This window comes from Haemorhous mexicanus, chromosome 22, assembly GCF_027477595.1.
Source record: "Haemorhous mexicanus isolate bHaeMex1 chromosome 22, bHaeMex1.pri, whole genome shotgun sequence".
Taxonomy (NCBI): Eukaryota; Metazoa; Chordata; class Aves; order Passeriformes; family Fringillidae; genus Haemorhous; species Haemorhous mexicanus.
Genome location: NC_082362.1, coordinates 3,984,140 through 4,007,882, shown reverse-complemented (window position 1 = coordinate 4,007,882; position 23,743 = coordinate 3,984,140). Strand labels below are relative to the sequence as shown.

At 46.0% G+C, this 23,743-nt stretch overlaps 1 protein-coding gene across 1 annotated transcript in view; it reads right to left on the bottom strand.

The window, feature by feature from the left end:
• Window positions 1-23,743, bottom strand: part of MYBBP1A (MYB binding protein 1a) — a 56,498-nt gene that overhangs the window by 822 nt on the left and 31,933 nt on the right. The window contains exons 24-26 of the mRNA XM_059865893.1: window positions 13,597-13,710; window positions 1,973-2,074; window positions 767-891 (exon numbers count right to left, since the gene is read on the bottom strand). Coding sequence (XP_059721876.1) covers window positions 767-891; window positions 1,973-2,074; window positions 13,597-13,710 — 341 coding nt within the window. The remainder of the gene's footprint in view (window positions 1-766; window positions 892-1,972; window positions 2,075-13,596; window positions 13,711-23,743) is intronic.

The window sequence follows — 23,743 nt, the reverse complement described above, 5'->3', positions numbered from 1 at the left end:
CTTCTGGCAGCACAGGACAGCAGACATGTCAGTCACCTGGCACAGCCCCTCCCACCAGACATGTCAGTCACCTGGTACAGCCCCTCCCACCAGACATGTCAGTCACCTGGTACAGCCCCTCCCACCAGACATGTCAGTCACCTGGCACAGCCCCTCCCACCATACATGTCAGTCCCCTGGCACAGCCCCTCCCACCACACATGTCAGTCACCTGGCACAGCCCCGCCCACCAGACATGTCAGTCACCTGGCACAGCCCCTCCCACCAGACATGTCAGTCACCTGGTACAGCCCCTCCCACCAGACATGTCAGTCACCTGGCACAGCCCCTCCCACCAGACATGTCAGTCCCCTGGTACAGCCCCTCCCACCAGACATGTCAGTCACCTGGCACAGCCCCTCCCACCAGACATGTCAGTCACCTGGCACAGCCCCTCCCACCAGACATGTCAGTCACCTGGCACAGCCCCTCCCACCAGACATGTCAGTCACCTGGCACAGCCCCTCCCACCAGACATGTCAGTCACCTGGCACAGCCCCTCCCATCAAGGACAAATCCCAAGATGTGAGCACACGGAACAATGAGCCCGGTACTATTCCAAACAAGCATTCATGAGGGTCTCAACCCCACCAACCAAGGAGCTCCATTAAACTCCACCCTGAAGTTGCTGCCTTGACTTCCTTTCCCTCCCCAGCTCCCTGCAGAGCAGCAGGAGAGGCAGGCAGGCCCCAGAGAGGGGGAATGCCAGGGAGCCAAGCCCACGTACGTGTGATTGAGCCAGCGCATGACGTTCCAGTAGAGAGAGTCCAGCCGTGGAGAGCTCCCAATGTCCTCCAGCTGCTGCAGGGAGAGCAGCACTTCCTCCACCTCTGCCAGCTCCACACTCAGCTTCTGCAAGAGGCAAGGAGAGGGAATCTGCAGAGTGGGCTGGGAAGGGGCACTCACAGCTGCAGGGCACAGGCCATTCCTAGGGAAGGCTATGGCAGGAATTACAATCCTGCCTGGCTCCTCCTTGAGCCTGTTTGCAACACTTCACTCTGGTGAGTCACACCACACCATCAGCTACTGGGTTTGCCTGAAAACCTGAGTTTCCACCATGAGAGGCAGGAGTCTAAGAGAACTGTAGTGGCATAAAAAGAACTGGAGGATCCTTCAGTCTGCTCCCCTCTCCTGTCCATGGCTGGGAGCAGGGAAAAGAAGACACATGACTCTGTACCCATCCAGGAAAAAAGCAGCAGCATGTTCAGTCTGGTTTTTAAAGATCTGGCACCCTCTTCTGTAACCCAGTGCATAACCTCATTCAAACCAGGCAGAAAGGGCTGTCTCAAAGGCTATTCAGCTCCTACAAGAGCCTTGGAAATAATCTCTCTGCTCCACCCATTTTCCTATTAGGTTTTTTTCAGCCAAAGAAACAGGCTGTGGTCTGAGCTCTGGGCTTATCAGTAGGAAACCAGCAATTCTGCTGCTTGTGGTGTTTTCCTCCAGTAAATAAAACCACATTAGGGACATATTTTGTCACCTATAGAAAATCTATGCATGCTCAAAAAGATATTTCTTTTATTAGGGACAACAAAGGCCCAGAACAAAGCTTCACCTCTGCTCTTAAAGCTATTAAGTCTGGTTTTGGGAACCATGATCTCTGGAGTTCAGTGGAGAGGAAAGAGCAATCCCCTGGGATAAAGCCCACACTCAGTGAACCTTCAGGCTGTATTTCTGCTGCTAAGAAAGCAGATGCCACAAGTGTTTGCTGAACACTGCACAGATTCTCTCTGGAGATCAGCTCATGAAGACACTGGATCACTCCTTCAGACAGGAGGGCTTTTCTGCCCTCAGATCCAACCAGGCATTCCCTCTAGAGGTACTTTGGGTAGGAAGTGAGGTGGGATGTAGCAATCACATGGCAAAATCCAAGTGTGACATTTGGAAGATCTCAGAAAACAGCCATTTGTCACATACTGGGTCACACACTCACCTGCCCTTTCACAGTTTTAAGGAGAAAGTTCAACAGCTCCAAACTCTTGGCAACTTTCTCCTTCTCAGCCTTCATGATGGGTTTTCCAAGTGTTTTCAAACACTGCAAATTAAATTAGAAGATTGAGAAGAAACACACATTAGATGGGGAAACAAATCATACTTCACAGGAGAAAGCAGAAAACAAGGAATGAATGACAGGATTCACCTGTCAGCAAAGTAATTCTGGAACACAAACCCCACCAAACTCTGGAAAAGCTCAGGAAGGCATTTGGTGAAAGCTGCTGATACCCAGTTTAATTAAGAAACACTATTACAGAAGCACAACCTTGCTGCTGTCCACAGCTTCTAAACTAAAGCACAAGTGGAGATGCTGTGCTGGAGGAGAAGAGGTCAATAATCCCTGACCCCACCCTGGAAAGGCCAAGAAGCTGCCAGACAACAGACACACCTGATGGACCACGGCTTCTCAGCTTCAGGAGCTGGGATTTACACACAAAGCACTACTGCAAAAATCCAGGAAGACTTATGCCCAGGAAATCCCAGTGCCAGCCTCCAACAGGGCTTGTCAAGCTCAGGTTCACTGAAGTAACTGAGCCCTGTGCTCTCTCTGTGTGCTGCAGGGTTTCTGAGACACTGAAAGGGTTGGCTTAGAGGAAAAGCATGCCAAAGATAGGTCAAAGAAAAGGCAGTTATTTACCAAAAGGGCAGAAAATAGCCATAAAAAGGCAGCTGGATCAAAGAGGCAGCCCAGTGGCTCAGGGGCACTGATCCTCTGCCTGCAGCTGGTCCTTCATCCATTCCTGTGTGGCACACACCACAGCAAACCCCAGACTGATATCAACCAGGAGTTGCAGCAGACAGGGGCCTGTGCCTCCAGAGAAGGCTGCACTTGTGGCCAAGCTCTCCTTTCCTTGCAATTTGGACATTTCAACACAGCCAAGAGGCAAAGCCCATCCCATGCTCAGCATCCTCAGTTCCCCAGGCTGAGAAGTCCCTGCCCCAAACCTGGACCCAGCAGTGGTGTGTCATGGTTCTCCCACAGATCCTGTATTCCAGTCAGAAGGGAAACAACTTAAGGACTCAGCAAACTCTTCTTCATCCACATCAGCATCAAGTTGGCAAATAGAATAAAAACTCCTTGCAGACACTGAGAGATGCAGGACATTTATTCCCCAAAACAAATTCTTTCAGGAGTGACACTCACAACAGAAAAAATAATGATGGCCAGCAAGAGTGCAGGGAACACTTTCAGCATAGAAAATGGGGAGACAAGGTAACCTGGCTGCAAAACCAGCAGCCTTCAAGTAGAATTATTATAGCTGTACAGGCTCCCCACCCTGGGAGTATCATTTTTAAATAATAAAGATACAGTTATGTCCTGTTCAGGATGGTCCACTCAAGCCCTGTATTAGAAAGCCATTCTGCTGGCTGGAATTCAAGCTGCAACTTCATCTGACTATCAATAACTTGCTAATTACTCCCTCCTGATATAGACAGATGCACTGCAACTCTATTCCAGAGCTGTCATTAGCCTACAAGGTCACACAGTTCCACAGCTCTGAAGTCTCCCAGGTAAAAAGAGAGACAAATACAGGGGGTGTGATTGGAAAAAAGAGTAAATCTTTACATGTAGGATGTAACACCCCATGGGTCAGGCACATTCAGTTTATTAGGCTTCCCACTAATAATAAAATAATAATAAACAAAAAAGGCTGATTTACATAAACATCCTCTTTAAACATTTTTTCTTTGTAATTTGAAGAACAAAATATTGCCAGGCTAATGGTCTTCCTTGTGGTTAGATCACCTTTCAGAGAGACTATCAGGTTGAGATCCTTATTTTGCTAAGTTGTGGACAAGTTCACAGTGTGAGAAAATCAGCATGGACTGTCAGCTCCTTGGGACAGGAAGAATCAGGGCAGTGCTGTGAGATGGAGCCAAAGTGAAGTCAACTGTCATTTCATCCTTTCAATATACAAACACTTTAGAATGAAAAAGGTGTTAAAAATAAATTGCATTCTCTCTTCACTGTACATGAGTGATGTGGACAAGAGCATTTAAATCATGCTGGCTTGGCTCTGCCTGTTCTTGCTGCCCTGATGCTTTGAAGGGTTTGAAATAAATCCTACTGAAGTCAACAGAAAAGTTCTGTAGCTCTAAAACAACACCTGAGGGGCTGATTTTCAGCAGTACACAAGTTTTCAGGTGCTGGGGAAACTGGGACATGCATCCAGTGGGGGGTACCCAAACAAATTCATGCAGACCTGTGGAAAGAAAAGAGTGGCTGGCCCAGCTAGAGATGGAAAACATCACTTGTCTAGTGACCAAACATCTATATTTAAAGCAGGGTTTTGCATGAATCTGGAACACAACCACACTTCCACCAGTATCAATAGCCAGAAGCAAACTGGTACAATTTAGATGCTCTGCAAACAAAGAGCTCCCTGCTGAAATGGAACAATTTAAAACAGCTCTCCAAGACCAGGAAGGAACAAGGAGGGTGAGTGGAGAAGCCAAAGAGGCAGCAGGTAATTCACCCCTACAGACTGTACAATTTTGTCTAGCCCAGAAGGATTGGCTTTAAGGAAACTGGATTCAGATAAAATTTTATGTTTCTCAACATTTGCCTCCTCCCCTTCCCTTCTGCTACAAAGGGTGTGAACCAAATTTGCTACTGAAGCACAAAACCACCACCAGCTCTGTATGTGGTAGGCAGAGACAGCCAAGCCTCCCTAAAGACCTGAGCCCAATTCCTGCTCAGCCCAGAGTCTCATTATCTGGATCTCAGCACTAAGGGCAGTTCCCAGCAGCATTCCATGAGATGCTATCCCTGATTAGGCATTGCTTCATTCTCCTCCTCCAGCAGCAGGAATGAACAGAATGGAGCATTTGCTTCCATGGGATTTGTGCTATCTGCATTGTTTGCCTCCATGGGATTTGTGTTATTTGTGTTAGCATGAGACACCAACACAAACATGCTCACTCTGGTTATGTAAAAGAAGCTGATTTTGGGCTGGGAGTGCTGGCAACCCTGAGGAAATGGATCCCAGGGAATGAAATCCAAAGCCCCTTCAATGGGAACTGGGTCCAGAAGTCAACAGCAGCTTTCTATAATTTAATCTCAAGTAATTATAAAACTTCCTACATAGGACACCAACCATTGTCTGCATGCAGTGTTCTGCTCCCTCACTCAGGTCCCTGAAGATGAAATCAGATCTGCCACCCCAGTTGCAGAGGTCAATAATTTTACAGGCCTAGCCTGATTTTATTTGGGGAATGTACATCATCATCCAACCATAAAATCAAAGCAAAAGCTATTATGTAACAGATGGCAAACATGCCTTTAAAAGAGAAGTTGTATTTCAGTCCTCTGGATGGCCCTTGGGAGAGCCTTGAACACTGATCAGATCACAAACACTTGCACAAGGCTGGTAAAGATGTGTTTTACATAGCAAGACTGAGGCACAAAGAAGGGGTTTGCTTCCAGCTATGCTGCAGGTCAGTGCTGGAGAGTTGAAGGAAAACCCAGAAGAACTTGTCTAACCACTGTTCTGTGATTCTCTGCCATGTGCTGTTCCACAGGTATCCAACTCCCTGGCCTCTGAAAGCACTACCAACACAAAGGTCACACAACCCAATCACACAAGACTAAAAGCAGAGAGACCTCATGATTTATACCCAACAGTACACTGGCATCACTTGCTCATTTATGTTGCTTTTCTCCCATTTTCTGCTTTTCCTACTCTGCTGCTTCAGGAGCAGCCAGTCCCATTTCACAGGATACCTCAGTTCCAGGTCCAGCTCAGCAATACCTGGGATGGTTAATCATGTCTGCACATCTGAGCTGTCAGCAGATCTGGGCATGTCATCTTCCAAAAGGAAAAACTATGGAGGCAATTTTCACAGCTGGAACTCCCATCTCACCTCAAGGCAGCACAGCAACAGAGCTCCTGCCTCACCCTGTGTGGATGCAGCTGGCAGAGATGGTTCTGTCTTGTTATGTCAGACATGCTGCTTCCAAAAGCCTCTGGCTGTTTCTGGAGGAGGGCACTCCTGGATCCAAAGCTCTCTGCTTCTCAGATTTCTACAAGAAGAACTGCACACTGCCAGCATCTTAACAATCAGAGGGGTTTATTAAATCACTCATTCCTGTATCACACATGGATGCCAACTGCTGCAGGATCCAGCCTTCATTCCATGTCACACTGCACTTCACAGCATTCCCCCATCTTCACAAAGTGTGAAACAAGTTAGTCAGAGCACAGGAGGTGAATATCTGCAGTAATTCAGTCACACAGGGAGGACAGAGAGCTGGCAGGTAGTTATAACCACACAGCTTTAAGTCCAAAACTCCCCTGAAACCCATCACACAGCACAGAATCACAGAATGATGAGGCTGGAAGAGACCTCGAAGATCATGGAGTCCAATCTGTGCCCTAACACCTCAACCAGACCATAGCACCAAGTGTCAAGTCCAGTCTTTTTTGAAACACATCCAGAGATGGTGATTCTACCACCTCCCTGGGAAGAGCAGTCCAGTGCTTTATTATTCTTTCAGTGAAAAATTCATACAGCACAAGGGCTGTAAGAACACTTGGAGCCAAAGTCAGCATTCCTGCCAGTGGCCAGCTTCCCTGCAGGGGAGATGCCAATTTGCTGTTACAGGGAGCCATGCAATGTTCCTGCAAGTCTCCACATCCACACCTGCCTGCACCTCTGCCCCTTCCACAGGGACCACGCTCAGCCCAGACTCACAAAACACAGCAGAACTGCAAGGGCCACAGAGTGCTCTGCCACCAGAGACAAGCTCAGTTCCCAGCTGGGAGTTTGAACAGCATTTCATATTTATGTGTGGCATTCTCTGAAAAATCCCTTTGCCCAGGATGTTTCCCCTGGGAAGCTGAGAAGCCTCAGAGGAAAGGAAAACAATTCTGATCTCATTTGCTTCTCCTGTGTTGTGCTCATGTGGAATGTGTTTGGAGATTGTTCCATTGCATTCTGCTGGGAGTTGTTTTCACTCTTTGGCCAATCAGGGCCAGGCTGTGTCAGGGCTCTGGAGAGAGTCAGGAGTTTTCATTAATAGCTTATTAGCATTGAGTAAGAATAGTAAAGAATAGTAAGAATACTAAAGAATCTTTTCTGTATTCTTTAGTATAGTTAGTATAATATTCTTTAATATATGATAGTATTATAAAGTAATAAATTAGCCTTCTGAGAACATGGAGTCAGATGCATCATTCCTGCCTTTGTTGGAACATTCCCAGCAACTACAATATTTATGCATTCCCAGTATGTCCTTCAGCCTCGTCCATTGCTGAAAGAAGCAGCTCTTCCCCTCCATGGGATCAGCCTGACAGGTCCATCACTGGGAGCTGCAGAAGCCCAGCCAGCCTGCATTCCTGCTGTGCTACCTCCACCCGTGCCCTTCTCCCCCAGCGCAGACCAGGAGCTGATGGATCCGTGTGTGCAGTCATGGCTGGACACAAGTCCTCGTGCAGACACAGCCCTGCAGCACCTCACACCACTGGACAGCCTGGGGCTCCTCAGGGAAAGCCTCTTCTCCAGCAGCAGAGCTCAGCAAGGTTCCACCCCACAGAGTGCCAGAGGTCTGAGCTCCCAGCTGTGCCCCAGCTCCGTGCTGCACCAGGATCCCAGAGCACTGGGATTTTGCTGTGCTGTGGCTCAGGTCCCTGGGGTGGAATCACAACCAGAGGGGCCCAGCAAGCTCATCTGGGGTCCTACAGGCTGTGTCCAGTACCTGAGCCAAGGCACAAGATTTCCCACGTCACCAGACAGGTGAGGTTCAGGAAGGGCAGGGCCTTCCTGTGTCACTGAGAGGCTGAGCACAAACTGAGCACCAGCTGCAAGCCTGCAGTGCTCTGTGTGCTCCCAGCTCCTGTCACTGTCCCATACAGAATGCTGGATGCTCAGTATCTGCTTGTGCTTCTCCTGAGAGGAAAAAGGCAAGCCAGCATCATCCCCCATTCACAGAGATGCTGCCACACAAACCATGACAGAGCCAGGAATCAACTCTGAGCTTCCCAATCCCAGACAAGCTAGCCCCAAACACTTCCTTCCATGATAATAGTCACTGTACAACAGATCCCAAACCAGAACTCAGGGCTAAACCATGGAAGACAAAGAAGAGAGGAGGGAAGAGCAGGCTGTCTCTTCACTCCAGTTTTCATCTGGCCAGAGCCACATCCATCTCCAAGCCCATGGACACCAGGTAACAGGCATACAAAGGCAGAAAAGAAGCACTGACAGTCCCTCTTCCATCCATTTTCTCTCAGTAAGTTTCTGAAGACTGAAAGTATAAATGTTCAAAACTTAGTTCCTTGCATGTCTAACACAAACAAGTCATGAAGAAATGCTCCCAAAGGGGGGAAACCACCAAGACTCTGCTTGAAGAGAAGGCAGGGGACTAAGCAGAACCACATGCTGAAGGGTGTAAATAAAGACATTTTTGGTGATGTTTACTTTGGCAGTTTTTAGAGGGCAGAGACAAAAAATCCAGAAGCCATCCTCAAAGAAGATGTCAACACTTTCCCAAGTTTAATGATCTCGTTTTTCTTTTTTTTTTTCCAAAGGCCATATGAAAATGCAGCAGGGAAAAGCCACACAGGACAGCTGAGGGAACAGAGGAAAAGGAAATCTCCACAGAGACATCCAGTATTCTGCAAGCTATCAGTTAAATCAGCACTGGCCTCATTTTACAAGCTAAGAGGCTGAGAAAGGGCAATGAATTAAGAATTTATAAAGATGGACAGATAAAGGTTCAGGCAATCTTCAAGGAAAAAAAATGAAGGATGGCTTTTTTAGAGATTTGATGAAGCCATTTTAATAATTTATCTCACTACAAATTAAGACACTGATAATCAAATGTGATGCCCTTCAGAAATTAAGGGCATGTCTACACTGGAAGGGCAGATTGTGTGGGGGAGAGAGGGACACACTTTCTCAGTAGCCCCAGACAGTTATTTTAAATCCCTTGCTGAACAACACCAAATTAACAAAACCCTGGAATGCTGCACAACAATGGTCTTCAGGGAGCACACAGGAATTTCCACATGCTATGGAAACAAGCTCTGGGGTTATCAATGCCATCCCTTCCCAGGCCATGTCATTCCCTCCCTGTCCTCATCCATGCCTGCCCAGTCCAAGCCTAAGCCACCACCTGAGTGTATGGAGGCATCAAATGCATCTCATGTGAATTATCTGAATTGTCCAGAACTGGTGACTGGGAGGTCAAGCCCTGACAACCAGGGCTTTGGTCTTGCCCTGAAGCCAGGTATTGGATTCTGTCAGTGCAGGTAACTCAATCCCACCTGGGTTCCACAGCCAAGTGGAACCCTGTCTGCTCTGCCCAGTCCTTATGACACTGACAAAACAAGCAAAGGGGAAATCAGCAGTAAAGTTTGTCTCTTCTTATGATGTACTTATTGCAGGAGAAAGACAAAGGAAACCCTCAGGAAATCACTCAGTTCAAACCAGAGAAAGCAGTTTCACCAACAGTTTTCTGAGGGCTGTTCTGTTTTGAAGCTCACAGCCATCAAAACATGTATTTTCTGGACTATTCCCACTCCCTTTGACTTTCACATCATAACTGGGAGTTTCAGCATAAGCTGGGAGTTCCACAGAACACCTCAGTTCAGGAGGGCAAGTTGGTCCATAGAAAAAGGATGACAAAAAAAGGTAATGAAATTATGTATTCAGGAGCTGGAACTTCCTGCCCTGAATCTGTCAGTGAGTTACTGAAAAATTGGTACAGGTCACTCCAAAGCCAAGACAGCAATTTTGTAACAAATAAAAAGAAAACATAAATATATTTAACAAGGGAAACAAACACCAAAACGTGCCTCCAGTGACAACTGGGAGAGCTGAAAGATCAAATGGAGAGATGCTGGATAAAGTAAAAAAGAGTGTGTGGGCCCTAGCAGCAAACCTCACCAAAACTGGGTGAGAGCTTCCTGTATGGAATGGGGAACTGGATCTCAGGCTCCACAACTGTTATTGAGGGCAGCCTCAGCCAGCACAGGTGAGCTGGGACAGAGATGACTGCCCAACACACAGGGATGTTCTGAAGTTAGGAGATGCACAAAAAGGGTCTCTGAGATGTCCCAGGAGAGCCAAGTTTGATTCTTGGCTCAGCTCCCAGCCAAGGAGTGTCACCTGTAAAACAGGATGAGCAGCTCCACCAAACCAAATCCATTATGTCTTGGGGTTTCTGCAAAATACTTTCTCCATGACATCAACAACTCACTGCTTTGAACTTCCTTTGTAAAGCACTCTGAGACCAACTGATAAAGAACAAAGCTCTCCAAGAGGAAGATGCTTCTGTCAAATGTTCCAGCATCCCAGGTGAGCTCTGTCACCTACAACACGAACTCTATTTCTTTATACCATGAACACAACTGAGCCATCCAGATCCCCAGTTAGAACAGACCTGAACAACTGCAGCAAGATTCTGCTTTGTGTAAAGTAACTACACAGGATAAAAGTGTGGTAGAGCTGTTTTTCTGCTTCCTCACCTTGGCAGTGCAGGGCTGTGGACAACACTTTCTGCCCAGGTGATCCAGCAGCACCAGCCAAGAGCACCAACAGCAAGCAGGGCTCTCACACGAAGAATTCAACTCCAAAGTACCTGGTGGGACATCCAGAGCTGCCTCACTGACTAAGGAGAGGCAAACATGGATCCCTCATGGCTGTGATGTATGTTTTATAAGCATGCTTAAACAATTTGGGAACAAATAAGGTCAAGTTAGCTTATGTAAGCACAAGAGCCACTGCCTTGCAGCAGCTAGAGCTGCTATTTCAGGAATCTGTCTCTTCACTTAATGTTCCTGGCTGTTGATTCTCCCTCATCTGCCTCTTAGCTTTGCCTGCATAATTCAGTGATATCCAAGACTGCACTTGTCTCACATTGCCTCTTCCCCAGTTCCAGCTCACATCCCTGCCTAACCCAGCCCAGATTTCCCTGCTGAGGATGCTCCTCACTGAGGGATCTCAGCAGGTATGCAGTGCAATCCCTGAGGCAAGACAGGATAAGCAGGCAGACACCAGGAGATAATATCCTGTCCTCTGTGACAGCCTTAAGCCTGCCAGGGCAGTCCTGCACCCGGGCAGCTACAGCCTCCTAGCTGCCAGTGTGAGCCAGGACACAGAGTGTGGCACAGCCTTCAGGTGACTGTGCCCTTGAGAGCAGCAGCACCACCTGAATTACAAGAGCACATCAGGTAAAGAGCTGCAAACCTCCCCCTGGGTATAAGAAAGGTACAAAATTCACAATTATAATTTTTTCCTCTTAAAACAGCTGTTTGTGAGGGACAGTGGCAGGAATGGCCAATGACAAATACAGACATTTCAGCCAGAGGCAGGGCAATAAATATCATTTTCCACAGCATCCCACAGCTTCCAGTCCAGGTTCTCACAGGTAAGCACCCACCTCTGCCAGCACCTACTCCCTCACAAACTCACCTCTAAAACCACAGCTGACCTAGAATGGCCCATGGAAACAAGTCTCAGAAGAAGAGGGATGAGACTGAGCTGCAGGAGAGCTCAGAGCTCTGCAAACATCCTCCCAGTCCTCCAGCTCAGCAGGTGTGTGAGGACAGCAGTGACAGAAAGGGCTCTTGTTCAGTCCAAGCTCTTCCCAAACAAACTCACCCATAACTTCAACACTGGGCCTGGAACTCCTACCCCACCTGCAGCTCCTCTGTGAGCCAAGCACAGAGCTTCTACCTGGAGACTGAGGGCTCATAAACCCTTCAGCAAGTTACTTCAGTGCTGGAACAGACTCTTTGACAAATACATACTTTCTACAGATTTTAAATTTACTCAGTTCCCAGCCTCTGACTTCTACTACAAGAGATTTTTTCAAAAGAGATCAGTGACACTGTGAGTATTGTTTTACCACACCAGAGCCACCACATGTTTTTACAGCTCTTAACCAGAGAAGTGAGCATTTCTGCAGCACCAAAAAGACACAGCATTTCTTTTGCAGCTTTAGAAAGTCTTTCAGCACAAGTGCCAGCCTTTAGTTATGGATCAAAACTATTTTTATGTGGAATATGAAGTCGTTGACCCTTCTCACTACAGCAATATTGAATGTGCAGCTGGCCCAGCCCCACAGAACCACACCAGCTGGGCTAAGCACATGGGGGAAGCAGGAGGAAGGGAAACAAAACCCCCACATGTATGAACACCACCAGCAGTCTGTAAAAATGTTATCTCAGGACTTTTTCAGGCCAAAAAGAGAACCAGCAGCTATATGCCACTGCCACTTAACAGTATGGGAGGCCTCCTGCCCACAGGGTAAACCTTGGACATCCCAAACAAACTGACAGTATTTCTCAGGAATTTTTCTTTAAACACACATGACCACAGAAATGAGAGGCACTGAGGAAACTTTAATAGCAAAGCTCATCATAATCTTGGATGGGTTGCAAGTTGCTGAACTCTCCCTGACAAGAACAACATAAAGGCATTGTAAATGTTTGTGGTTTCCCAGTGAATCACTGAGTTCTGCATGCATTCAGCTGCTAGAGAGAAACATGGAAATGACCAGGTTGGGAGGAGAGGCATGTTTTATGTAGCTGAGAAAAAAATCATACCTAACTCCACCCATTGGATTCCTGATGTAATCTTTACATAAAAACTGTGTAATGGAACTGAGGATCCAGATTATAAACAACATCTTTAAATTCCCTGTTTTAAACTTGCTTAGATTTTGTCCCTCCTTGACAGAAACAAACAGACCTAATTGTTCTGTTTCAATACAGCAAACTACAGAACAGCCTAAATTACCATGTAGCCAGCATCTGAATAAGTGAGTAATGAAAGCTACCCTTAGAAAGAGGTCATTATTACAGTTACATAGAAACTCCAGGACTGGAATCTCCCATGTCATCAAGTTCACTCACCACATCACAACATTAATTTGGCTGCTTGGTTCCCCCCACGTCACTCCACAAGAATGAAAGTGAATGGCATTTGCCTCTTCAACCTCCTGCCCCACAGATCATCTCCCACATAACACCTGCACCTAAACACTGTCCTCAGGTACAATCTGCACTGGCCACTGACTCAGGAGCCCTGAAATTTCTGTCACTGTTTCTTCTGCACAAATGATTTGCCTGTGTATTTTGAGGTTTCCCTGATGAGCAATATTAGCAAGGCAGTCTGGTCCATAATGTCTGCACTGCACCAGCACTCACAGGTCCAGTGCACCTCAGCTCTACTTTTGTGGCCCTGAAGTTCATTCCAACACAGAATTTGCATGACATGTCCTGAAGTTAATGTCCACAATACCACTCCATTTTTTTCATTTTCCATCTTTTGACACCTTAAATTGATCTGTATGAGTGTATTCCCTAAAATTCAAGCTCTGTCTCTTGGATGTAAACACAGCCTCACTGAGCTGCCCCAGGAACATCCCAGTGGTGTTCCAGGAATTCTGGAACCTGGTAGGCAATACTCAGAGTGCTGCCATCAGGCACAAGGTCTCTAAGACTACTTAAGCTGAGCCCAGTCCCAGACTGCAGCTCTGAGACCAAGCACCAGACAAATGACAGCAGCACCCATGAGGTGTCACCTGTACTCAGACATGCTGGGGGTTGTTACCTGTGTCACTTGGCTGATGCTCCTGATGATCAATTCCTCCCACTCCTCCTCTGTAACGAAGAGCTTCAGCTCATGAAGTAGCAGAACTCTGTGGAGAAGCAAACAGGCCATGGCCTGAAAGAGAAAGGGGAGAGAAGAACATGAAACTCTCCAGGGAAGTTGTCAGCAATGAAAATACCCTGCTAAGTAAGCAGCTCCACACACCACCCAGGGGAGGCCAGCTTACAGAGCTGCATATCCTCACCTAACAAGGGTCTCACACACTGATTTGGGCTGGAAGGGACCCTAAAGATCATCTCTGCTCCCCTGCCAGGGACCAGAACAGGGACAGGGACACCTTCCACAATCCCAGCTTGCTCCAAGCCCCATCCAACCTTGCCTTGGACACTTCCAGGGATGGGGCAGCCACAGCTTTCCTGGCCAACCTGTGCCAGGGCCACAGCACCCTCACAGAGCAGAATTTCTTGCTAATATCCAACCTAAACCTGCCCTCCTTCAGCAAAAGGCTCAGTTTGAAACATTCTCTAGCTCATTACAGAGTGACCCCTCAGGAGACAGGGTGGTGGGTTTTGGTTGAAGGCACATATAGAAAAGAGAAGGTCAAAGGGGAGTGAAGGGATCACTATAGTTCTAGATTCAGGCACAAATACCCCAAACATGCTTCAGCAGCTGCTCCAAGGGCATCACTGCCAGACTCCCCAAGTTTTCAGGCAACACCTTTGAGTGCCTGCACCCTTTACTGTGCCCTGACCAATGCAATAGGCACAAATAATAAAAAATAAGAGTTGGCAGGACAGCAAATGCTTCATTTCAAAGGAACACTAGATGGGAACTGCTGTTCAGAGCAGCACTGGGCCTTGCCCTGGAGTCAAACTTGCTCATTAAGCCTCTACATTAACACAGCAATGAAAAGAATGGCCACTAGAAAACCAACAGTAATCTGCAATCTTCTAACATATCCTTTTCTATTCCAGAATTCCTATTTTAAGGCTTAGGTACAAGAGAAAAATGCAGCATTAGTCAAAGGCAAAATAGAGAAATGCACAAAATACAGTAATGAGGATTAGTACAAATAGCTTTGAGGATTTAAGGGGGAAATTTTTGTAGCAGCACAGAGTTAGTGAGCGAATTCTACTATAAAATGAAAAAAATGTTGCCTCTAGCTGCCATCACACAGACCAAAACTGAATGCAGTTACAAATATCAAAAATCAGAAGGATTTACAAGAGCTAATCTCATCCAAAGAAAGCAACAGCTGCTGTTCTTTAACCACATATCACAGAAAACAAATGAGCAAAGTTTGTAAAGCTCCTTACAGAAGACATCATTGAGATTAAAAGTCTGAGATCTCAAGGATAAAAGCAACGTGGTGAAACCCAACCTGGCCTCCAGGGACCCCTTGGGTCAGAGAGAAGCAACCTGACAGACGTGGAGCAAGAGGATAAAAACTTCCATTGGGTCATTTCTAGGGAGCTATTTACTGAATAATTCAAAGTGAGCAAAGGGAAGAAATCCCTGGAATCCCTGGGAGCAGTGACCAGCCAGAGCTGCAGGCAGTGGAACAGAACATGTCACAAGCTCAAGGAGGTCTGTGTTTCCCACACAACACATTCCAGGCTCCTGGGACAGAAGGATACTGGAACACAGGTTGCTCCCTGGAGAACATCAGCACTTGTATCTGTTTCACAACAGATAAGGTCACACATCCTTGTAAGCTTACCCCCAGTTTGCACCAGTATGGCCAGTGAAGAGAATTACCCAAACAGAAAGAGCTTTCATTACACACAGAAATCCTGGTCTTCACTGCAGGTGAAAATGCAGCAGGGAAGCAGTGAGGCCATGTCAGAAGATTTATGCTCATTCAGTGACAGAGAACACCCCAACACCATCTTCAAGGCAGGCAGGGTTACATATTCCTTGTAATTATGGGGAGGCTGTGTCTTACAGAACAAATTATGGCTCGTGTCTACCAAATGTAGTGGAAAGTTACTTCAGTGCAATTAAAAAAGAGAATGTGACCCTTGGAGTAGATGAAAGACTGTAATTCATTCTGAAAGGCCCAGGCAGGGTCACAAACCCCCAGGCACCAGCTCTTCTCTGACAATTACACACACATTCATACTGCAAGTGGGTGCAGAGCAGAGAGCAGGGCTGTGTGAAGGTATCCTGGGATATCTCAGGACTACAGGTTAACCCCTGAGGCACCAGTGCCAAGGGGCAGCTGGGGAACTGCTCCAGTCTGCAGTGGGCAGCAGCACTGCAAGCTAATGAGGAAAAGAACTGGGAGGAAGTCAAAGCTGTCCAGTGGAATGGGAGCTCTGGAGACCTGAGACTCACCCAGGGCACTGAGAACCTGGATGGGACCTACTCCTCAGGAGGCACTAAGCCTGAAAAGTGTTTTTTAAAAGAAAGTGGGGGGGAAAGCAACCCAAACCACGGAGCATTCCCTTCTGTGTGACATAAACAAGGAAGTCAGAACACCCAACACCTGGATCCTGGAGGATCCTGGCTGGTGCCAGCACTCTTTAGTAATTCTGTCACACTCAGAGCTTTCACACCTCCAGCCTGTGTAGTGGATTCCTGTAAAGTGAAAATATGTCTTGAGTTTCACATAATTGAAACACTGCTACTGCTCTACTCAACATTATTCTTTTTCCTGATTGTTTTTTAAACCAATGATAATTTAGTACTAAGCACGAACAACTTTTCTTATTTGAAACACCAAAAATAAAATATTTACTTGTTGAAATAAAATTTGGTTTAAGAACATCTCAATCAGAGAGTAAGTATGCACTAATAACTACAGGGTCATCAGTACCATGCTATGCTGTAGTTTAAGGTATCATATTCATCCCAGAGTCAATGACTGCTCTGTTCCTAGAGCTGTCATTAACATACAGCCTGTTCTCTCACAGCAAACTGAACAGTTCAACAGCAAAAGTTAAACCAAAGGGAGAGGGACTGACATCAGTGGACTCAGCCAAAAACATCAGGGGCAGAACCAAAACTAAAATCAAGTTCTTCAGTCCTGCTCCAAGGATAAACCCAATAAGAAAAACAACTTCTCAGTGCTCCTGCTGGTGCCTTCCCACCTCAGCAAATTCAAACCAAACCAGGAGGGGCACCAAGTTTTCTCTAGAAGTTGGTGCAACCATCACACATCAGTCAGAGCATCCATAAGCACATGAAGAAGGATCCTGAATGTCATCAGAAGATTGCTGAACAGGGAAATGTACCCAGAGGAAACAATCTAGTAACCAGGAGCACAAAGCTGCCACAGCCCCTTGGAAAGCAGCAGGCCTCAGCAATGGCTTTTCAGCCACAATTCATCTGTCAGGGCTGAGACACACCAACCCACTGGCTGGAAGGGCATGGACTAGCTCCCTTTAGAATAGTCCCTGGCAGGATTTGCAAAAAGGATTTTGAACACTCAAAGAACAATCACTTTCATGACCTTCAGGAGCTTCACCAGGCAAAAAAAGCTTTGCTATCACCTAATATAAGGAGAGCTAAGAGTATGAGTGCTTTTCAAAAGTAAGGAAAGACCCAAAGTCAGTCAGATCTTCAGGAGCCATCTCCTTGAGGTGGCAGAGAAACAGCTCTGCTGCTGCATTTCATTTTCCTTGTTTTATCTTCTCAAATACATGGACACAATGCAGCTGAAAGCCAACAGGTTAGAGGTGTGACATCCATGCACAGGGCAGGGAACATTCATCACCCCACACCTGCTTTAGAGGGCTACTCAGACATACCACAAGCCACTTTCTTGCCCATCTCAACACATCCCACTTTTTGGGAGTGCAAACACTCAATGTTTTTCATGAAAATAGCCTAAAAGAAAAAATAAGATTACTCAAGGGGTTTTTGAAGCCATCTTCTGGAATGAAGATCTTCCCATCCCCAGCCAGTTCTGGGAACACATCACTGGAGCACCACCAAACAATGGCAGCAATACCAGAATACAGAAAGGTCTTTCCAGAAATAAGGAACAGTCACAAAATTTACCTATGTGCAGTTCTGTGATGCAGAGGTTTCATTGAGACTTTTGAAATACTAAACCACACACAGAGCACCTTAGGAGGAGCCAAGCCACCCCAGCTAGCTCAAATCTTTTGCATCAGTACTTTCAACCCTTGTCATTTCTCACAGCTCATCATTTACCCTTAATATATTCATGATGTGTCTTTGACACATGTTTTACCATCAAATCACAGACCAGCAGCAATCTGAAGTTTGGAGAGTACTTCCACAAAATTCAGAGCTGGAGCTCAACCACTTGACAACCCAGTTGCCTCTGTCCCTCCTGCCCTCCCCAGCAACACTGGTATTTTAGAATGCCTTACAAGCATTTGGCAATTTTGGAGGCTGGCAGAACAATACTGTCCCCAGGAATGTCAGAGAAGATTCTCTGCATTTTCTCAGTGCCAAATCAAGCCTGCTGTGTTCCTGACAGAGTGTTCTACAAGAGAGCCAAGCATGATCAACACTTCACAAATGGACAAAAATAGCAGAAGACTCAGGAGTCCCAGCTACCAAACTCCAGTCCAGCTCAGGAAACAGGACTGTCACCCCCCCATGTGCACAGTCTCTGAAATGAGATGTGTGAGAATAGTTACAAGCAGATGACAGCCAGATTAGAGCTTTTTCTAAAGGGACTGTATGCTGCAGTGCATCCTGTGCACTAGAAGCCACCCAGCTGCCTAATCAAAACATTTTCTCCTTAATGTCAGTTTTTAAAAAGACCATAAAATAGTAAAAATAGTAGGAAAAAAAAATCAATGCAAGGGAAGTCTATTGAAGCAGGCACTTACAGACTCCCACATATTATCATACAACTAAATAAGGCAGAAAGGCTCATTATCAGTCCATGTGGGAGCACAGAACAAACAATAACTAAGGGCACTGCTGACCCTAAGGTTTTCTGTGCCTTTGTTCATTTCTCTCTTATCTACAACAATTACACAAAATACCACTCTGTGCAAAGGGCTGTGATTTCTTTCTGAAACAGGCAATGTGCTCTCTGCAGTAACCAAGATGTGCTGGTGATTCCCAGGTGTGCTCACCCACCTCAGCCAGATACCAAAAAGGAGTGTGAGTGCAGATTGCATACAACCCAACTCTGTCCTGCACAGGGATATCTGTGCATATCAATACAGACATGCATAACAATATATATGCATAACAACACATCTGGCCAAACCATGAAATATGGCAAATATGGATTAAACCCCTACCAAAGCCCCTGTTCTCCCACTGAAAGCAGGTACCTAGCACAAGTAGGTCACAGGTTGCTCTGCCCAGTCACCAGCCAGGTGAGCTGGATGGAAGGGAACAGATCAAGATGTTTTCAATCACTGCAGCTGTGAGAAAGAACAAAACAAATAAGCCTTTGCAATACTGTAGAGATTCTGTTTGTAGTCCTGAGGAGATGAAGGCATGACCTAAATTCAGAGTTGTTTTTCCAAAGAAAAGCTCTCTGTTAATATAAGGACATTTGTTTCTGATGCAAAAACACACACTTTTCAGTCCCAGGTGGTTTAGGATACTGGCTGAAGGTGGCTTTGCAAACAAGTGAAAAAACCTGCCCCCAGGCACACCCCTGAGAGAAAAGACACAGAAATCAGCAGCCAGCACTGCCACCACCAGAGGAGCAGGAGCCTCAGGATGTGCCTGCACTGTGACACACCAAACCCCAGCTCTGAGTTTTCCCTCAGCTGCTCTGCTGGGTGATCCCAAAGCAGTTTGCAGGTTACAGCTGAGTAACCCTTCCAAATTCCCTGACAGCCAATTCCAGCTTTCAGGAAAGAGGCTGCAAGTTCACCTGGCTTGCCTCAAGCACATGGCAGGACAGAAACTCTCATTAAATCTGACCCAGGACAATATTAGAGCTTATCACATCTCCTTACACTTTGTAAGGAGTGGGGAGTTAAATGTTAACCAAAGACATGAAGATGGATTTTCCTCATCTTTTTGCCTGTTGTTTTTGCAGCATGAACAAAGTTCATCCACATGAAACTTGTCACCAGTGTGGCAAGAGCACCTCATTCCCTTTATGTTAAATATATATATATATATATATAAATAAAACATTTTACCTGGAAAATTACAGGTTTGTGCAACTCAAATACATTTTTAGAAGTGAAGAAGCATCAGGAGTTTTACTATTATCAACATTCCCCTGCTCTTGGAAGTCCAGGAGACAGAAATATCCAGCTGGTATCACACCAGAGGCCACTGGTATTGCAGAGCACTGATGTGTCCCTTGTGGCACAGAGCCTGCCCTGCCAGCACATCTGATCCAGTGCCAGCACAGAGCATAAAACAGCAGCTCCCAGTGTGTAATCCTCAGCATTAAGACTATTCTACAGCAACAGGGATATGACAAAAAATAATTGCACTTCTAGAAATTCTCTCCTCCCAAGCCCTCTGAGACTGCAATCTCATTAATCACATGCTGCATTTGTGACAAATGCTACCAGGAAAGCTGGGTAAAAGAACAGAGGCCAAAATTATGGGAAATTCTAAATGACTTTTCTTTGAATTTCAATAAATAATTAAACTATGAAATAAATTCCTCACCTATCTGTAATTTATTACATGTTTAAAATAAACCAACCAACCCACTCCAGAATCCAAAAGCTCCACCTTACAGTGGTACTGGTTACAGGAGAACAACCTGTGATTTAGTACCACAGAGCAGGAGAGCACCAGAGTAAAAGCCTCTTCCAATTACCCTTCTATATTTTTTGAAAAGAAAACAAAGAGCATCCAAAGCCATGAAGCAAGTGCCAATCTACCCCCATTTCTGCTCATACAGTCAAACTATTTTAATTTTACATTCACATTGGATGTGGGATGGAGATAAAGGCTCCAAGGGAGGAGCCTTGAGTTTCAAGGCTTCTTATTTCTCAACCATGTTTGATTCATCCATTTGAGTATTTCTGAGCCCAGGAGCTACAAGTCTGTTTGATACTGGTTTGGGAACTGAGTCCCAGTTAGAAACTCAGCCCTGAAGATTATTCAAAAGGACAAATTCTGAGAGGGATGGGACAATAAACCACAACAATGGATGTGCTCCACACAGAAGTTCCCCTTCCCAGCAGGCTGCCCAGAGGCAGTGGCTGTAAGTGTCAGGTGTGCTGTGTATCCCACACAATCATGGAGTGCTTTGGCCTGCATGGGACACCTTAAAGCCCATCCTGTTCCACCCCTGCCATGGCTTCCACTGTCCCAGGTTGCTCCAAGCCCCATCCAGCCTGACCTTGAGCACTTCCAGAGAAGTGCTGCCAGCTGCTCTGGGCACCCTGTGCCAGGGCCTCAGCACCCTCACAGGGAAGAATTCCTTCCCAATGTCCCATCTATCCCTGCCCTCTGGAAGTGGGAGCCATTCCCTGTGTCCTCTCCCTCCATCCCTTGCCCCAAGTCCCTCCCCAGCTCTCCTGGAGCCCTTTTAGGCACTGGAAGGGGCTCTGAGGTGCCCCTGGAGCCTTCTCTTCTCCAGGTGAACACTCCCACTCTCCTACCCTGGCTCCAGCTCTTGGAGCATCTCCATGGCCTCCTTGGGGGAAGACAAAAAAGAGGGACAGAAAAAGATTCCTTCCAACTTTAAGGACAAACAAGAAATTATGCTTCAAGATCCTTAACATACATCCTCACTGAACAAGCACCAAACACCAACTATTTACTTAAAACATACAAAACTTATTTGAATGCTTTAGATATAGAAAGTGAAAGCCAGAGGTGCTCAAGGAACATTTGCCAAATGCCTTTTCCTCAGTCCCCAAGGTGTCCCTGCAGTCACAGCATGTGCACACAGATGTGATTCATACACACTTCAAATCCAACAGGGAGGGAGGATAAGACAAAGCCCTGGCTGTGGCTTAGGAAAACTATTTCTGGTAGCAAAAGCTAATTTTTCCCATTTACCACCACTGAAACAAGGCACACACAAATAGTGGAGCCAAGACTGACATTTAGTAGCTGTCTAAAAGGTTTCAGTGTGCAAAGTGCTCACTCCTTCTGGGCTAAGTCAGGAGAATGTGGCTGCCATGTTCAGCTGTGCAGAGCTGCCCATGCAAGGACACCTGAGCAACAACACAACTATTTCTTGGTTTAAAATTCAGACATCCATTTTTAGCCCAAATTTATCCTGTTATCCCTCTGGTTAAGGGACTCAAGAAGAGCCTTCCCTGCCCCTGTTCCTGGCTGGCACAAGGACATTGCAGTCACTAGACAGACTCCTGGTGCTGATAGTGGGGCCCTGGGAAAATGTTAAGGTAGATTCTGAAATGTTAAGCTTTGTGTTGTACCTACGTAAGTGGTATGATAAATGATATAATTGTTAGATGTGATGATTGTTTAGTAATTAAAAATAATTATTGTATAATCATAAGAAGGATCATGAGAAACTGTATGTTCCTAATCTAAGGAGGCAATGCTTGGCTGAAATCTATGTATACAACTGAACAATACAAGTTTAATAATTAACATGAAAGTTAGATAATGGTAGAATATAAAAACATGTTCATCCTGAACTTATGTCGGAGTCAGATTTGGGTTTGCACCCCTGACACCCAGAGCTCTTCAATAAAAGCACCTGCATACAATAATTTCTCATGATTATGTGTTCCTGAACGCTAACAGTGCCTGAAAGCAGAGTCACAGGGAGCCCACACTCCCCACAGAGACCATGAAAACATCTCCTGAATGATCACCTGGCTTTGGAGCTGAATTCAGTAATTCCTGCCACCACCCAGTGTCCTCAGACCAAGGGAATGGCTTTTCCAAGGCACTCCCTCAGCCAGCCCTGACAAGCTGTGATGTTGCTGTCCAAGGTCAGCAGAACATGAGCAGGACACAGATGACAATTCCCAGGTCTGTCCTTCTGCCTCCAACAACAGAGATCACAAAAGAATGCAGAAGTAAAAACTTATCAAAACCCCAGCCATCATCCACCATCCCCTGCTCCCACACCTTCACAGTGCTCCCAGCACCAGGCTCTGGGCCAGAAAACAGGTTCCTCTCTCAGTCTGGCCTTGCCAAAAAAAAAAAAAAAAGTTTTCTTTTTTGAGATTTATGAGCTCAGGAATAAAATTCTCTGTGAGAAAAAGTGATGAAAACAAATGATGTTTTACAGCTTAAATGAAGTTCCTGAGACAAACGGATGAGAAAAGTTTTGCAAGGCTGGTTAATTACAACATGCAAAGCATTTAAGTGACACCTAAATCACATTTTATAACCTTGGACAAGAAAAGCAATTTCAGTGTCCTCCCACCAAACATCCTAGGTCATCAAACTCTTGCAATCTTCAGTGGTTTGGAACAAACCAACCTGCACTGCAGCCCAGCTTCAGGCATCTCTACCTGTTCTTCCTTCCCAGGAAAAATGCAGATTTCCACAGATCTGGCAGGAACCTTTCACCCTCACAACAGCTTACATAAAACTAGTACAATGAAAATAATTGCCATACAAGACATGTTTTGCTCATTTGACCATCACCATTGTACAGATGATCTGTTTAGGCCTTCTGGGGCACAAAAATGATGAATGAACTCTGTGGGTTTAACTTTTATTCCCAAACCTCTCCCTCTCTCTGGCTGGTTTAAACATGCAGAACAGTAATTTGCAAACAAAAGGGGTTGTGTGTCCTCCTGGGACTGTTAGAACATACTTCCATACAAGAATTCCCAGTGCAGGTCAACTTCCCAGTCACTATCTCAGCAATGGAAAAGATGGAAGAGCAATCACCTTCTCATCACCTGCTGAAGTAGCAGGTGAACTGGATCCCTCAGCCCCATCCCAATACCAAGACTCAGGGATGGCAAAAGTGCCTCCAAGTAGAGGAAAACCACAGGATGTGGAGCTAGATCAGACCTTGGTCCCTACTTTGGATACTCTACCTTTGGGTTTCAGGTTTTGCTGTCTTTCCTCTGAAAAAGAACAAAGCTTCCTGGAAGCAGAGACAAAACTGCTGCAAAGGAATCTCCACCTTCCTTCCTACCCCTCCTGCTAACTCCCCTCTCCTCTCTATTTTTACTATCCTTCAGAAACCTCTTCACCTGTGGCTCAGATGTCCAGCTCTGGGCAGTAGCAAGGAGAAGTTGAGCAAACTGTTATGATTCCACTACCATTCCCAGGGCTCTGAAGA